At 40.6% G+C, this 18,214-nt stretch overlaps 1 protein-coding gene across 1 annotated transcript in view; it reads right to left on the bottom strand.

The window, feature by feature from the left end:
* Positions 1-18,214, bottom strand: part of LOC112862683 (uncharacterized) — a 187,853-nt gene that overhangs the window by 37,921 nt on the left and 131,718 nt on the right. The window contains exons 31-35 of the mRNA XM_086707547.1: positions 17,589-17,742; positions 15,077-15,172; positions 13,858-14,019; positions 1,719-1,948; positions 436-574 (exon numbers count right to left, since the gene is read on the bottom strand). Coding sequence (XP_086563673.1) covers positions 436-574; positions 1,719-1,948; positions 13,858-14,019; positions 15,077-15,172; positions 17,589-17,742 — 781 coding nt within the window. The remainder of the gene's footprint in view (positions 1-435; positions 575-1,718; positions 1,949-13,857; positions 14,020-15,076; positions 15,173-17,588; positions 17,743-18,214) is intronic.

Raw genomic sequence — 18,214 nt, 5'->3', positions numbered from 1 at the left:
TCTGCCCTGTCAGAGCAGAGCCCCACATTGGGCTCGAACTCATGAACTGTGAGATCATGACCTGAGTTGAGATCAAAAGTCAGACGCTCAACCAACTGAACCACGCAGGTACCCCTAGATTTTATGTTTAAGATGCTAGTGGTTATGTTCTCTATCACAGTCTTTTTTTGTGTGGTAGTCCACCTTAATTTGAGGAAAATCAAAATATGAAGATTCAGACTTACAAAATGGGAACATTAGGGGTAGTTATTTGCTTAATCAAAGCCCTACATGCCTTTAGGTACTTAGTTCCTTCTGAGCCTGTTCAGTGATTTACACACTTACAATCTACACTTAATGTCTTAGAAAAAAAACCACTTGGGTGTATCTGTAGTATTACATGCTTATGCCATAAAGCAAATTTTCAAAGTCAAATTCCAAATGGCTCCCGCATACCTGTTGAATTTTTATTTCAATTTCTGAAGCTCCTTCAGGGGGAAGAATAGACTGACTACTTATTATGAGATCTTCAAATTCATCTTCTTTCCCCATCCGCCTAGCTATAGCTTTCATGCTGGGGTAGAGGATGTCAGTTCTATTAAAGAAGAGAGACCAAAATTAGTAAACAAACATATTTTTTCTCATTCAGATTCTCTGACAATTATTTTCATTCATGTTCTGTCTCCTGTCATCATGTATAAACCTCCCAACCCATTTTAGATACTCACATCGACATCTAAATTCACTATAGTTGTTGCACCCTTAGTCAATATTAAATCCTAGGCCTTTTCCCACTGGGCACATTTAATTTTCGTCTTCATTTAGTCTTTAAAATATTGACAAGTTTTGGGGCACCTGGGTGGCTCAGTCGGTTAAGCAGCCAACTCTTGATTTCAGCTCAGGTCAAGATCTCATGGTCTGTGAGTCAAGCTCTGCATCAGGCTCTGCACTGACAGTGCAGAGCCTGCTTGGGATTCTCTCTTTTTCTCTCTCTCTATGCCCCTCCCCCTACTTGTGCTATCTCTAAAAATAAATTAATAAACTTTAAAAAAAATTGACAAGTTTTCTCATTCCCTAGTTACCAGGAAAGCTGACTGTGATAATTCATAAAATAGACCACAAGGACTATGGCACCAAAGAGAACCTTCTTATGCCCAGTAAGGTCCAAGGATGGTAAATGCTTGTTTGATAACAGACACATGGAAGAGGCAACATATCTTTTCTGACAGCTAATTCATCCCAGCCAGAGCCTGAAGTGTGAAAACACCCTACCATCCCACAGACCTAAGATCTCATGTTGCACCATATTATACCTCTGGCCGTAGTGGGTGAAACTCTCAGAGACTCAGCACTTGGGTCTAATGGGGTAGAAAGTAGGGAAGAGTTCACAGCAGCAGCATCTCCCTACCCAGTGCTTGCTGGGATCCTATGAACTAAAAAAGCTTAGAGTCAGCACCATGGGAACACTTGAGAAGCACAAGTTCCCAGGGACAGAACTCTGGGTAAATGATGTACAGTATTGCTTAGTGGAACCCAGCACTGTCCCTGAACTCAGTAGAACCCAGCTTTTCCAGTAAAGCACTGTTTATAGAGACATATTGCCCAGCTTCCTCTGAGCTCGGTGGGGCTGGGCATACCAGAATTCATGGACCAAATCTCTCCCTCAGAGCAAGGGGCAGGAATGTGCCAAGCCTCAGATTCCACTCATCCACAAGAATTTCCACCTTAGCAACACTTACCCGTAGAGTTCTGAGAACTGGTTATGGAGGGAGACAGAACTGCCGTCCTGGCCTTGCAGTTTGAGCTGGCCCCAGTGGTCCTTCAGCACTTCCAGCTGCTTCCACAGCACCAGAAATGATCTCAGGAAAGCAAGAGACATCATCGTATTGCATGGACCCCTCAGCAGCTCGGAGACCTTGGGGCTGCTTTGGAACTGACTTCTGAATCCTGGCACTCTGGACAAATCTGGCTGAAAGCATTATAGAAATTCTTCTTTATTGATCATAGGTCAATATGCGATGACATTTTACATGCAGCCCATGCAGAATGAACATTTTGAGAAGGCCTATTCTCCCCAGGAGGAATGGTTTGCAGGCCTATAGCACATTTAAAGCTTAGAGAGAGTAAACATCCTTCCTAAATAGACAGTATACAGAAAAGAGGGAAATGTCTCCATTTCAGCTTCCTGCTTGGGTCTTGAACCACTCATTTTAAAAACTCTTTACTTGGGTACTAACATTTTATCTGCCTTTGAAAAACGGAGCCTTTCATGTTCAGCCTCTGCATTCTGGAAAGTGCCTTTCAACACACTTGAGATTTAATTCCCCATCACGGTGGAGCTGTAATAAAACCTTAAATTAGGGATTTTACTCATTTTGTGGGTGAAGAAATGGAAACTTAAATTTACCTTATCTCCTATTCCTTCTCCCATCCTTTAAAAGTTCACATGTCTCTTAATTTGAATTTATTATTCAATAGGCAATTATACTTTAGGATTATTTGTTCATTCATTCATTGGTGCTTTCCTTAAGTGTTTGTTGAGGGACTGCTATGAGCCCTGGAGAATTAGAGGGAACAAGGTTTTCAGGTCCCCTCTCCAGCAGCCAGTGGTGTGAGGTCCAAGGTCACCCAGAGAGTGACAGACAAAATGGGGACCTGTGTCCAGGAACCTCAGCCTGATGACAGTGTCTCAGTCACAGGAAAAGGAATATTCCTTTGCAGAAAAGGTGGCAAACCTGGATCATAATGTTATGACAAGAAGGGCCTCAGAGAACATTCAGGTAACAGCACCTCAGAGGCTCAAGTTTCTTGGCTCAGAACAGGAAGAACCACCACCTAGTGTAACTGGATCCCAGATCAGTACTAGTAACATATCTAAAGAAAGGCATGGCTGCCAGAAAGAGGCTTGGTCAGAGGCAGAGTTGGCCAGCCAGACCCAGGGGACAGCCAGCAGCTCCTGCACACAGCTGACAACCCCTCAAGTGACCTACCTACTCAACAGCAAGCTAACCCAGGCACTTCCAGATTTGCTTTATCCTCAGAAAATTTTCACCAAATGACATCTTATGCAGTGGCCAAAAATATTCAACAGGCCAAGGCTGAACATGGTGACTGGGAGGGGGCAGCGTAGAGGCCATGTAATTGGCCCCCTCTGCTCAAAAAGCCCCAGGATGCTCCTTTTAAAGGGCTTGTGTAGGGGCGCCTGGGTGGCGCAGTCGGTTAAGCGTCCGACTTCAGCCAGGTCACGATCTCGCGGTCCGTGAGTTCGAGCCCCGCGTCAGGCTCTGGGCTGATGGCTCAGAGCCTGGAGCCTGTTTCCAATTCTGTGTCTCCCTCTCTCTCTGCCCCTCCCCCGTTCATGCTCTGTCTCTCTCTATCCCCAAAATAAATAAAGGTTGAAAAAAAAAATTTAAAAAAAAAATAAAGGGCTTGTGTGCAGTTTCATTCAAAGACCCAGTTAAAAAATGCCAGTTTAAAAAGCGCCTAGACTATATGTGAAGGCGATTTATTTGCTGATCTAAAAGCATCTGCTGGAGGAGCAGGGGCAGTTGGACTTTCCCCAGAGATGAAGGATGCCACTGGCAGATGCCAATATTTCACTCTCCACCTATCCTGCTAGCACAGGTGGGTGAACTCAGATGCAAAATCCTCTCCGCCACCACCTTGCTAAGACAAGTGGGGCGATGGACTGTGGCACTATCCCCTTTGCCTTGCTGAAGCCAGAGCAGGCACCAGTGCCAACACTTCCCTGCTCCCCAGCTGGGGCAGGCAAGAGCAAACAGTAGCAGCAGTCTCCCACTCCCGAACTAAAGCTGGTTGGTGAGCACAGGTGGTTGCAACACTCCCCCACTCACTGGTTGGGGCTGGCAACTGTGAGCAGTCCTGGCATTTTTCTGCTCTGAGCCTGAAGCCAGAATATGCACCCAGACAAGGCACTCTCCTGCTGCATTCCTGAAGCCCCTGGGCACATGCAGTCAAGACCCTTTCCTGCTGCCTTTCTAAGCTGGAGAGTGTGCCCCACCCCCTACACTCTCTAGCTGCTTAGTTAAGCCAGTGGATATGTGCAATCCATACAGAGGATGCTCCTTGACTGCCTGGCCCTCACGGCCAAGGGGGCTGACATTCCTGAGCTCCAAGGGAATATAAGAATCAGAAAGACAGTACTTGGCAGGCCACCACTCCAGGGCACTGCAGACAGCCAACTGAGACACAACCTTGCCTTCCTGTGACAAAAGCCCATTTACTTATCATGGGGCTTCAGGCTGAAGAACAGGCTTCAACTTTTCTATACATCTAGAGGCTACAGAAGTGCTCCCAGGGAACATTAAGCAGGAAGACAAAGTTGCAAGAAACAACCAAGAGCTAGGGCAAGGTTGAATGAGAACTTTCATCAACTGCACAAGAGCATGCCAACGCTGAGAGAGGTAACTGTCTGGCCTAATACATAGACACAAACACAGAGAGTCAAGAAAAGTGAGGAAACAGAAAAATATGTTCCAAATGAAAGAATAAGATAAAACCTCAGAAAAAGGTCATAATGCTATGGAGATAAGGATTCTATCTGATAAAGATTCAGGGTAATGGATGCTTACCAAACTTGGGAGAGGAATGGATTTACATAGTAAGGACTTCAACAAAGAAATAGAAAATATAATAGTATGAAACAGGAGTTCTAGAGCTGAAGAATATAATAACTGAAAAATACACTAGAGGGGTTAAACATCAGACTGGATGAAGCAGATGAACAGGTCAGCAAGCTGGAATACAAAGTAATGAAATTCACCCAGACAGAGCTGCAAAAGGAAAAAGGAATTTTAAAAAATGAAGATAGCTTAAGGGACCTATGAGACAACATCGAGCAGAATAACATTTGCATTATAGAGGTCCTAGAAAGAGAAAAGAAAGAGAAATGGGCAGAAAACTTATTTGAAGACATAATGACTGAAAACTTCCCTAACCTAGGGAAGGAAACAGATATCTAGGTTCAGGAATACCAGAGAGTTCCAAATAAGATGAACTCATTTTAATTAAAGTGTCAAAACTTAAAGAGAGAATCTTAAAAGCAGCAAGAGAAAAATTATCATTTACAAGGGAAACACCATAAGGCTATCAGCAGATTTCTCAGCAGAAATGTTGCAGGTCAGAAGAAAGTGGCATGATATATTCAAAGTACTGAAAGGCAAAAACCTCCAACCAAGAATGCTCTACCTAATGGTTATCATTCAGAATTGAAGAAGAGAGAGAATTTTTCAGGCAAAAGCTAAAGGAGTTCACCATTCCTAAACTGGCCTTACAAGGAATGTTAAATGGACTTCTTTAAGCAGAAAAGAGATGTCACTAATTAATAACAAATATACATACAAAAGTAAAAATATCACTGGAAAAGGTGAATGTATAGTAAAGATAATGAGTTAATCACTTATAAAGCTACTGTGGAGGTTAAAAGACAAAAGTAAAATTAACTAAAACTACAATGATTAGTTAAGAGATACATAAAATAAAAATATGTAAAATATGATATAAAAAACATAAAATGTGAAGGGGTGTGGTAATAGAAACATAGAGTTTAGAACATGGTCAAATTTAAGTTGCTATCAACTTAAAATTGATAGTTATATACATAGGATGATATATGCAAGCCTCAAAATAACTGTGTAGCAAAAACTCGTATTAACTACATAAAAGAAGATGACAAAGGAAACTAAACATAACACTAAGAAAGTCATCAAACCAGAAGGGAAGAAAGAAAGAAAAAAAGGAAGGAACAGAAAGGAACTACAAAAACCAGCCACTCAACAAGTAACAAAATGGCAATAAGTACATACCATCAATAATTAAAATAAATGCAAATAGGCTAAATTCTCTAATAAAAAAACATAGAGTGGTTGAATAGACAGAAAAGCAAGGCATATTTATATACTACCTATAAGAGACTCACTTCATAAGTAAGGACACACACTGACTGAAAGTGAAGGGATGGAAAAAGGTTATTCCATGCAAATGGAGATAAAAAAAAAAAAAAGCTGGTGTAGCTTTAAACAAAATAGACTTTAAAGCAAAGACTATAATAAAGGAAAAGCATTTCTAAATATATGTTCATCCAACGTAAAGCACCAAAAATATAAAATAAATATTAAGAGACCTAAAGGGAGAAATTGACAGCAGTACAATAATGGTAGGGGACTTTGACATCCCACTTACATCAATTGATAGATCATTCAGACAGAAAAATCAATAAGGATACATTGGCCTTAAGTGATAGAAAGAAAGCCCAAGTTAGTAAAAGGAAGATATAATAAAAATCAGAGCAGAAATAAATGAAATCAAGACTAAAAAGATAATTTTAAAAATCAATAAAATAAAGAGGTGGTTCTTTGAAAAGGTAAACAAAATTGAGAAACCCTTAGCTAGACTCACCAAGAAAAAAAAGAGAGAGCTTAAAGAAATAAAATCAGAAATAAAAATCAGAAGTTACAACTGATACCACAGACATACAAAGGATCATAGAGACAATTATTAACAATTATACACAAATAAATTGTACAATCTAGAAGAAATAGACAAGTGCCTACAAATTTACAATCTTCAAAAACTGAATCATAAAAAAAAAAAACAAAAAACAAAAAAATCAAAATAGACCAGTTACCAGTAAGGAGATTAAATCAGTAATCAAAAACCTCCAAACAAAGAAAAGTCCAAGACCAGACAGCTGGTGAATACTACCAAACATTCAAAGAAGATTTAATATCTATCCTTGTCAAACACTTCCAAAATATTAAAGAGGAGGGAATGTTTCCAAACACATTTTATGAGGCCAGCATTACCCGATACAAAAACAGACAAGGACATCACCCCCTCCAAAAATCATTACAGGCCAATATCCCTGATTAACACAGATACAAAAATCCTCAACAAACTATTATCAAACCAAATTAAACAATACATTAAAAGGATGATACACCATGATCAAATGGGATTTATTTCAGGAATGCAAGCATGGTCCAACATCCACAAATCAATCAACATGATACACCACATTAATAAAATGGAGATAAAAATCATGATCATCTCTACAGACACAGAAAAAATATTTGCAAAAATTCTCATCCATTTATGATAAAACTCTCCACAAAGTAGGTAGAGAGGAAATGCTTGTCAATGTAATAAAGGCCATATATGACAAACCTCCAGCTAATATACTCAATGGTGAGAAGATGAAAGTTTTTCCTTTAATATCAGGAACAAGACAAGGATGCCCACCTTCCACACTTTTATTCATTATAGCATTAGAAGTCCTAGCCAGAGCAATTAGGCAAGAAAAAAAAGAAATAAAGGCATACAAGTTGGAAAAGAAGAAGTAAACCTATCACTGTTTGCAGATGACATGATACTATATGTTGAAAACCCTAAAGATTCCACAAAAGAACATTAGAATAAATGAATCTAGTGAAGTTTCAGGGTACCAAATTAATATACAAAAATCTGTTCCATTTTTATACATTAATAACAAACTATCAGAATGAGAAATTGAGATTACAATCACACCAAAAAGAATACTGAAGAATAAACCTAACTGAGGAGGTGAAAGACCTGCACACTGAAAACTATAAGTTGTTGTTAAAAGAAATTCAGGAAGACACTAATAAGTGGAAAGATAATCCATGCTCATGGATTAGAAGAATTAGTAATGTTAAAATATTCATACTACACAAAGCAATCTACAGATTCATGCAATCTCTATCAAAATTCCAATGGCATTTTTCACAGAACTAGAACAAATAATTCTAAAATTTATATGGAACCACAAAGGACCCCCAAATAACCAAAGTAATCTTGTTTTTTTTTTTTTTTTTTGACAGAGAGAGTGGAGTAGGGGAAAGGACAGATGGGGGGAGAGAGAGAGAGAGAGAGAGAGAGAATCTTAAGAAGGCTCCATACCCAGCATAAAGCCCAATTCAGGGCTCAATCTCACGACCGTGAAATCATGACCTGAGCTGGAATCAAGAGTCAGAGCCTTCACCTGCTGAGCCACCTAAGCACCCTAAGACCAAAACAATCTTGAGAAAAACAAAGCTAGAGGAGGTATCATGCTCCTTGATTTCAAACTACACTACAAAGCTGTAATAATCAAATAGCCTGGTATTGGCATAAATGTAAACACATAGATCAATGGAACAGAACAGAGAGCCCCAAAATAAATCCATGTATATATGATCAATTAATTTGTGACAAAGTAGGTAAGAATATAGAATGGGGAAACGACTGTCTCTTCAATAAATGGTATTGGGAAAACTGGACAACTACATGTGAAAATTAAAACAGACCACTATCTCGCACCATATAAAAAATAAACTCAAAATGTATGAAAGACTTGAATATAAGACCTGAAACTTAAAACTCCTAGAAGAAAACATAGGCAGTAAGATCCTTAACATTGGTCTCAGTAAGGGGCATCTGGGTGGCTCAGTCAGTTAAGCTTCTGATTTCGGCTCAGGTCATGAACTGACTGTTCATGGGTTCAAGCCCCACTTCGGGCTCTATGCTGACAGTGCAGAGTCTGAAGCCTGTTTCAGATTCTGTGTCTCCCTCTCTCTCTGTCCCTTCCCTGCTTGCAATGTCTCTCTGTCTCAAAAATAAATAAAGGTTTAAAAAAAAAACCCCAAAACATTGGTCTTAGTGATATTTTTTGGATCTAACTCCAAAGGCAAGAGAAAAAGCAAGGTAAATAAAAGTAAAAGTAAACAGGTGGGGAAAAAACGTAAACAAGTGGACTACATCAAACTAAAAAGCTACTGCACAGTGAAGGAAGCCATAATAAAACAAAAATGTAATCTACTGAATGGGAAAAAAAATTTACAAATCACATACGTAATAGGAGTTAATAGCCAAAATACATGAAGAAGTAATACAGCTTAATAATAATAAAAAAAAACACAGAAAAATCATGTTAAAAATTGGTCAGAGGATCTAATAGGTGTTTTTCCAAAGAAAACATACAGATGGCCAATAAGCATATGAAAAAATGCTTAACATCACTAAGCACCAGAGAAATGCAAATAAAAACCAGAATGAAATATCACTGTACACCTGTCGGAATAACTATTATCAAAAAGACAAAAAAATAACAAGTATTGGCAAGGATATGGTAAAAAGAGAACCCTTGTGCATAGTTGGTAGAAATGTAAACTGGTGCAGCCACTATGGAAAAGAGTATGGAGGTTCCTCTTAAAGATAGAATTACCAGGGCGCCTGGGTGGCTCAGTCGGTTGGGCCTCCGACTTCGGCTCAGGTCACGATCTCACGGTCCGTGAGTTCGAGCCCCGCATTGGGCTCTGGGCTGATGGCTCAGAGCCTGGAGCCTGTTTCCGATTCTGTGTCTCCCTCTCTCTCTGCCCCTCCCCCGTTCATGCTCTGTCTCTCTCTGTCTCAAAAATAAATAAACGTTAAAAAAAAAGATAGAATTACCATATGATCCAGCAATTCTACTACTGGGTATCTACCTGAAGAAAATGAAAACACTAATTTGAAAAGATATATTCATCTCATGTTCACTGTACCATTATTTACAATAGGCAAGGTACAGAGAAACAACCTAAGTGTTCATTGATGGATGACCAGATAAAGAAGATGTGATTACACACACACATAGAAATATTACTCAGCCATAAAATCAAATCTTGCCATTTGTGACAATATGGATGGATCTTGAGGGTATAATGCTAAGTGAAATAAGTCAGAGACAAATGCTGCATGCTTTGATTTATATGTGGAATCTAAAAAACAAAACAAAACCAAGACTCATAGAGACAGAGAACAGATTGGTGGTTGCCAGAGGAGAGGAGGTTTGGGGGACTAAATGAGTAAAGGGGATCAAGAAGTGCAAACTTCCAGTCATAAAATTAAAAAAAAAAATCATGGGGATATAATGTCTAGTATGGGGAATACAGTCAATAATATTGTATTAACTTTGTATAGTGACAGATGGTAACTAGACTTATTGTGATGATCATTGCAATGCATACACCAGACACTAATATAGTATTGTATGTCAGTTACATCTCAATTTAAAAAGGAATTACAAATAAAAAATACACAAAAAACCTCCAACTTGCCTCTGAGGAACCCAGGGCTGCTGGGACCACAGTTTTAAAGGCCCATGACTTCCATTTTAGAGACTGAGGTCTAAGAGATCACAGCACGGGTTGCACAGCGGGGCCAGGAAACCCAGGGTCCTATCTCACGGGCAGTATATATTCCATTGTCTCCTGTTATGTATGAATATTAAATACTCTTAAATAAAATAAATCATATCATTAAACTAGTTAAAATAAACCATAACTTTAAAGCAAACTTCCCTTGTTAATATATTCATATTAAGAGAAGTCTTCTCTTCCTAAGTGTTTTAAAGGATGGAAGAGGGAACAGGAGACAAGGTAAAGAACAAAGGTGGGGGACCTGAGCTGGAATCAAGTGGGGGTGTCAGGGAAGGATGGCAATCCATCAAAAACAGGACTAAGGAATAGTCAACAGAGGGCCCAAAGGCCCAACATGCTTCTTGATCTTGGTACTACTTGGTGCCAATGCTTGCTTTGCAAATGCTCCATCTGAGTGAAACATCTAATTCTGTTGTGGAATTTAGATGGCACATCTAAACACTCTTCCTTTTCCACGAATTTTCCTGAAGTAGGCTGGTGACTCAATTGTAGCCAGTAATACACAAGGAAAATCTATTACAAGGCTATTAGAAGGTTCTGGAGAGGATTTTCTTTCTTGGTAAAAAGATAAAGCCCTTTAAGGAGAAAGCTTTTTTTGCTCCTGTTTTCATTTTACATGGATGAAGGAGACATTTTGCTGACATACCCATAATGGCAGAGCGGGAGCATAAACCAACCTGAGTGACTGCACCAACCCAAACTGCCTCCTTAAGAGGCAAGTCTAAGGACTTGCTTTGCAAGATTAATACCTTTTGCTAATTTAATTCATGGCTAGTAGGACAACCTGTTACTTATAGCAGGTGCACCCTAATTGGCACAAAAGGGCATCAATCACCTCAAAGGTGGAAAAATCAGAAAAAGCTTCGGAAAGAGTGATGTGGAAATTGAAACCCGAAGGATAAGTGGGAATTAATCAGATGATGACATAGAGAGGTAGGAGAAGGAAATTTTCCACCAGAGGGGTTAGCTTGCACAAAGTTACTGAGGAAAGAAAGCACGGTACATTTGATAAAATGAAAGAAGTTGAGGGTAGAAATATCAGCAGGAGCTAGGTAGTAAAGGGCTGGTTAAGGCATTTGGATCCTATTCTCAGGACATATGGAGGACACTGAAGGGCTGTAAGAGGGAAGGGACATAATCAGGTTTGCATTTTAAAATATTACTCTGGGGGCGCCTGGGTGGCTCAGTCGGTTAAGCGTCTGACTTCGGCTCAGGTCACGATCTCACGGTCGGTGAGTTCGAGCCCCGCGTCGCGCTCTGGGCTGACGGCTCAGAGCCTGGAGCCTGCTTCCGATTCTGTGTCTCCCTCTCTCTCTACCCCTCCCCCGTTCATGCTCTGTCTCTCTCTGTCTCAAAAATAAATAAACTTAAAAAAAAAAAATTAAAATATTACTCTGGTAAGGGGTGCCTGGGTGGCTCAGTCGGTTAAGCGTCAGACTCTTGATTTCGGCTCAAGTCATGATCCCATGGTTTGTGAGTTCAAGCCCCACATCAGGCTCCACACTGTCAGTGCAGAGCCTGCTTGGCATTATCTCTCCTTTTCTCTCTGCCCTTCCCCACTTGCTCTCTCTTTCTCTCAGAATAAAAATAAACTTAACAAATAAAATAAAAATAAAATAAAATAATCCTGGTGAATGGTTGGAAGAAGGCAAGAGTGAATATAAGGATCTAATTGGAGGTTATGCACATAACCTAATAGTAGGAGATGCTGATTCGGGGGTGGTGATGGAAGATGGGGAATAGGAGACAAATTTGAGAGATATTAAAATAACAGGATAGTAAAACTCAGTGTCTGATTATGGGGTATGATAGAGAGAAGTCAAAGATGAGCATCCAGATTTTTTGGCTTGGGCAGTTGGGCAGGTGGTGGTTAACTGAGAGGGAATATGGAAAGAGGAGCAAGTTTTGGGCTGTGAAACAAGCTCACCTGGGGACACAGTGTCTCTGGGATGGAACAAGGAAGTTGAACGCATGAATCTGACAGGATTGAGATTCAGACAAGACAGGTAGATGGTCATCGCATGAGTTATAGCCAGGAAAGTCATCAGCAGATGAGCGTGCCTAGGGAGCGGCTGCAGAGTGGAACAACGTAGCAGATAAGAGTAGAAGGAAGCTCCAGGGCAGACTGTCAAGTTGGAATGTGGGTTTCCTGCCTCAATAGGCATGTGACTTCGGGCACATCATTTAACCTTTCTGAGCTTCAATATTAAATGAGAATAATTAAAGCATCTATTTCATGGAATTACTGGGAAGATTAAAGAAGCTAATAATTACTAAAGCATTCTGAAAAGATCTCAACCATAGCCAACAGTAGTATTAATAGTATTCAGGGGAAACTTCTTGATTAGACACAGAAGGCACAGTGCCCAGGGCCCACAGAATGTTTTAATTTCTTTCTTATATTTTTAAATTTTATATAGAGAGAGTGAGGGAGAAGGGCAGAGGGAGAGAGAGAGAGAGAGAGAGAATCCTAAGCAGGCTTCACGCTGGGCATGCAGCTTGATGTGGGGCTCAATCCCACGAACCTGGGATCATGACCTGAGCTGAAATCAAGAGTTGGATGTTCAACCAACTGAGCTAACCAGACACCCCTTAATTTCTTTTAAAATCAGAGGAAAAGGATACTGAGGCTGAATAAAGTGTTTTAATATATGATATTAATTTTTGTATATTAACACAGTTGTAAACTATAACTTTTAATGCTTTCTTATGGAGGAAAGGGCCTACAAAGACAGAAGTGGCTAGCGTTGTGGAAGTCAAAATGCAGCCCTGCTGGTGGTAGTAGCAGGACAGAACCCGAAAAAACAGTACTTTGAGGATTGGCAGAGGAAGAAGGGAGGCAGGAGGCAGAGGAGAGTCTACGGGGAAGTCTGAGAAGGCATGGCTACCGATGCCAGAGGAAAAGGAGGAAGGGAGCTGTGCTTTGGAAGCCAGCAGCAGGGAGGCTGCAAGAAGGATACACTGTGTCAAATGCTGACAAGGGTCAGGTTGGAGGGGCACTGAAAAGTATCCAGGGGATTTAGTGACAAGGACCATGGTGCTTTTGGTTAGGGTGGTCTCAGTGGTGACAAAGCACAGTTTCTGAGGAGCGGGTTGAAGGTGAGGAAATGGAGATGGCTGCTGCAGACATCTCTCAGAAAGTTGGGCTCTCAAAAGGAGGCTCTTTAAATGGGAGCACCAGCTAGCTCACCCTGTGTCCAGACAAGTCTCTGTCTGGTTCCCACTTACGTGCAGAATTGGTTCCAGTTATGACACCAAGTGGGCCAGGGGCTCTTGCTGCCTTAGAGCTTCAGGGATAAGTCCAGAGGAGGGAGTGCTCACCTAGGAGTCCATAAGGCTAGCTGAGTAATGAAGATGAGAGCCCGGGGTGGAGATGTTCACCCAGGGCCTCTGTCCTACCCCTCCAGTCCTCCCAACTCCAGTCCTAAATGTGTATGACTCACAAGGAAACCCAGCCAGTTGGATTATTTGTCCCGTTTGATTTCAATGGACCTCTTACAACCTTTGTTCTGTTTTTAAAACAAAAAGAAATGAATCCGCTGCTCCCATGTGGCATTAGCCCAGTCTTGGGACCCACTGGAAGAGGCTGTCAGACAAAGGGGGAGGAAGGTCCTTCAGTACACTACAGCACTGGCCAATTAGGAAGACTGCTCACCAAGAGTACCTGTGTGTTTTTGTCCAGTGTGTCTTGCTGGGGGGATCCTCCATGATCCTCCATGATCATATGATAGTTGCTCAGAAGCACATCTTCCAAAAGCAGCTGCATGCCCACCAGCTCTCCATGAGCCACCTTCAGATCATGGTCACTCAGCCTACAGAGGCACAGCTAAAAACAAAACAAAACAAAGAACAAAATGAAACAAAACACCCATCTTGAAGATTTCTATGTATCCCTTATACATGATTTTGGGGGAGAAAACTAGGAATAATTGTGTTTACAAACCCCGCCCTCTCCACTATTAGAAAAATCTGTAAAAATCAGAGTAACATTTCTAGCTGAAAGGCTTCCTTGAACATATCAGACTTTTGGCCTTGTATGGAAGTCCATTTCCCAGCACTTTACAGTGAGTGGTATTTGTATATGGCGAATGCATAGTGTGATATCAATTTTCTTTTGAAAGTACAGATAGAGACACATGCATGCATAGGGAAAGTACTAGAAAAAATAAACCAAAATGTGAACGGTGATTGTCTCCTACTGGGGGAAATATGATTTATTTTTTTTAACCATTTTTACTATGTTACTTTAAAACACCCAAACCTTTTTAATTTTGAGCCTATACAGAAGTAAACAGTAGAGTTCCCACCACCCAGCCCTAAGAACCATCAGCCTGTGGCCAATCCTGCCCCTATCTTCATCACTCTCCACTTCTGTATTATTTCGGAGCAAATTTATGATTGATTTTCATGTTTAATACTTTTCCATATTTTCTATTTTTAAAAATGAAAACACAATATTTGCTTAGGTAATCAGGGAGGAAACACATAATTGAAAGAAATTCTCCTTATGAATCCTGCTTAAAGAGTTCTCTTCCTACCACCATTCACAGGCAGACCGGGAGTTACATACCCCTGAGCTTCCAGCCTGGGTGTTTCTCTAAGAGGTGCAGAGAGTGACTGGAGATGGCTGGTCACTCTCCCAGGTCATTACTGGCCATGAGAATTGCAGCTGAGTCTACAACCAAGGCCCATACCAGCTGAGACCATGATTCTCTTCTGTCATAAGAAAACATGACTCACCTGGTAGCATTGGATTTACAGCTTCATAATCAAACATCCTGCTTATCTCATAAATTATTCACCATTGACCTATGGACCCAATGAAACCTGCTTTGCAGTCTGCATTCAGTTCTTTATGCCATGAGTGGGAAGAACTATCCTACCTGCATATTATACTCTAGGGTATCTGGGCTGCTACCCATAACTGGAAACAGTCCTCCATCTTCTAGAAATGCTCTCCAAGGGAATAGCACAGATGCCTAAAAGAACCAAATGAGAAACATGATAATGTTGTACTGTTGTCCACAAATAATAAATATCTTATATGAACAGGATTTCTGTGTCTATACTCCAAAACAATGTGGGATGATTTATTTATTATATAGAAATAGTTACTGGGGCACCTAAGTGGCTCCATTGGTCAAGTGTCTGACTCTTGATTCTGGTTCAGGTCATGATCTCATGGTTCATGAGATCAAGCCCCACATCGGCCTCTGTGCTGACTGAGCAGAGCCTACTTGGGATTCTCTCTCTCCGTCTCTCTCTCTGCCCCTCTCCTGCTGGTGTGTTCTCTCTCTCTCTCAAAATAAATAAATGAACATTAAAAAAAAGAAGTAGTTCTGGATAGAAAGTCTCTGATGATGTAGAGGAGAGAGTAATATTCTTTTTTTTTTTTTTTATTCCCCAAATCTGGATAAACAGAAGGGTACTTAATTAAGACTTCAGTGTAACTAGTCAGCACCAGTGTTTGGAAGTTCCAGAATACCATAATAATAATGGGACACAGTTACAATCAACAAAAGTAAACTTATTCAAATGTTCTAGACATTAGGAACCTTAAAATGTTTTCCTTCATCACCATCGTGTTCCAATTCTAGGTAACAATTCAAAGCCAATGCCACAATGTTAATATGTGGGCCTCTGTCTTCTCCATATCACTGTCCAATAGTCAAGGCATCCCCTACTAGTTGTGGCATCACATGCAGGCCTGGACATAGTGGACCTATCCATCTGACTCCATTCTACATTTGCAGACTTGGTACTGGCTTCGGACAATTCCTAGAGTTGGAATTGATTCAGATAGCCAGAAGCCAGGACACTTCCATCTACCTAATCCCAGGCAACATCTAAAGGCAGTAGGAACAGGACTAATGGTCATGGTCAATCTTGTATTCCGGGACTAAATGAGGGTCAAGGTTTGGGCCAAGAGTCATTGTCTTGTTGCTAGGGAAGGTAAATGGGTAGGACTTACATGGGGTTGGTGTTGGCATTACTTGGCTTAGCTTTGTAACATAAAAAAATTATGTTGGAGGTTTTGGAGTCAGAAGACCTGGGTTTGTAAGGTGGTTTTATTTTATTTATTTTATTTTATTTTATTTTATTTTATTTTATTTTATTTTATTTTAATACATATATTTTTTAATGTTTATTTTTCAGAGAGAGAGACAGAGACAGAGACAGAGTGTGAGTAGGAGAGGGACAGAGAGAGAGGGAGACACAGAATCCAAAGCAGGCTTCAGACTCTGAGCTGTCAGCACAGAGCCCGACTTGAAGCTTGAACTCACAGACTGTGAGGTCATGACCTGAGCCAAAGTTGGACACTTAACCCACTAAGCCACCTAGGCGCCCCATGAGATGTCTTTAAATATAGGTGGTCTACAACTTCTTCGATACTTTTCCCTTAAAACATGGAGTTTAATTCTTCTCCACTTGAGTGTGGGCTAAAATTAGTGACTCATTTCTAATGAATAAAATATGGCAAAAATTATGGGATGTCACTTATGAAATTAGGTAATAAAAAGACTGTGACTTCCACCTTGGGTTCTGTTTCTTGTTCTCTTTTGAATTGTTTGCTCTGGAGGAATCCATCTGCCATGCTGTGAAGAAGCCCTGTGGAAAAGCCCACATGAATAAGCTTGAAAGTGGATCTTCTGATGCCTCCCAAAAGCCCATGAGTGGGCTTGGAAACAGATTCTCCTCCAGTAGACCCTTGAGATGAGTACAGCCTGGGCCAATACCCTGATAGTAGACCAGCGAGAGATCTTGAGCCAGAATTACATAGTAAACTGCTCCCAGATTCCTGAGCCTCAGAAACTGTATGAGATGATGAATATGTATTGTTTTAATCTGCTAAATTTTGGGGTCATTTTTTATGCAGCCATAGATAAGTAATACAGTTTGTGATCTAGTGTTGTCATGACTGCCCAGCAGTCTGATCTCTGACCTGCCAGAACCTTACAGTCTTTAGTTGTAGAGGGTGGGTAATATTGTTGGTACCTAGGGAAAATAATAATTGCCAGGATTACATATGATAATACCTGCTGTAACCAGGGCTATTAAAAACTGAGCTGCTGACCTAATTTTTGTATTGTGATTGCTCCTATTATTATTTATTAAATGGAAAAGATCAACTGTTGGTTTTGCTACCAGCTGGGAGCAGATAAGGTATTGCCCCTGTTTGCTTGTTAAGCAGTTTGGAGGCAAAGACTCTGACTGGGAATAACAGCTGGCTATGGGGGCCCAGGCTGTTCTACCATGTCAATGAAGGGGAGCCAAGCAAGATTAAAGAGCACTAAAACATGGAGAACCCCTGCAAAATTTAAACCAAATGGAAACAAAGTGCCAATTCCCTATGTACAACATCGTTTCTAGGTATAAAAATACTTCTCAACATACCTGGAGGCTCTGTGGATCTAGTGGCTGAGGCACGCTGAGCTGTGAAGCAAAAATGCTCTTCACGAGAGAGTTGCTCAGTGGTGGCAATCCATGGTACATGCCGTCTGTAACAGACTGGTAGGCAGAAGCATTTCCAGTTGCCAAAAATGTTCTTCTACCAAAACATGGAGGGAATCTCATTAAAAGCAGTTACTTAAGCTTCTGAAGCTCAAAACTTTCTTCAAAGTTACTATAGCAAGATAACATTTTGAGATAAACACAGGTTTCCTCCTCAATGACCTCATCCCTCATCCTCCTTTCTTTACACACTGCCCTTCACTCTCATGATTCACAACCCTTAAAGGGAAAGGTAGATATATTATACACTAACATTGTCCAATAGAACTTTATACAATGTGGAAATGTTCTTTTTTTTTTTTTTAAGTTGATTTATTTATTTTGAGAGAGAGAGAGAGAGAGAGAGAGAGCGAGCAAGCACATGTGTGAGCAGGGGAGGGGCAAAGAGAGGGAGAGAGAGGATCCCAAGCAGACTTGGTGCTGTTAGTGTGGAGCCCAACTCGGGGCTCAATCCACAAACTGTGAGATCATGACCTGAGCCAAAACCAAGAGTTGTATGCTTAATCAAC

The sequence above is a fragment of the Puma concolor genome, chromosome B2 (genome assembly GCF_028749965.1).
Source record: "Puma concolor isolate L17-30 chromosome B2, mPumCon1.1.hap2, whole genome shotgun sequence".
NCBI classification, from domain to species: Eukaryota; Metazoa; Chordata; class Mammalia; order Carnivora; family Felidae; genus Puma; species Puma concolor.
The sequence above is the reverse complement of the archived record's forward strand: the minus strand, read 5'-3'. Positions and strand labels throughout refer to the sequence as shown.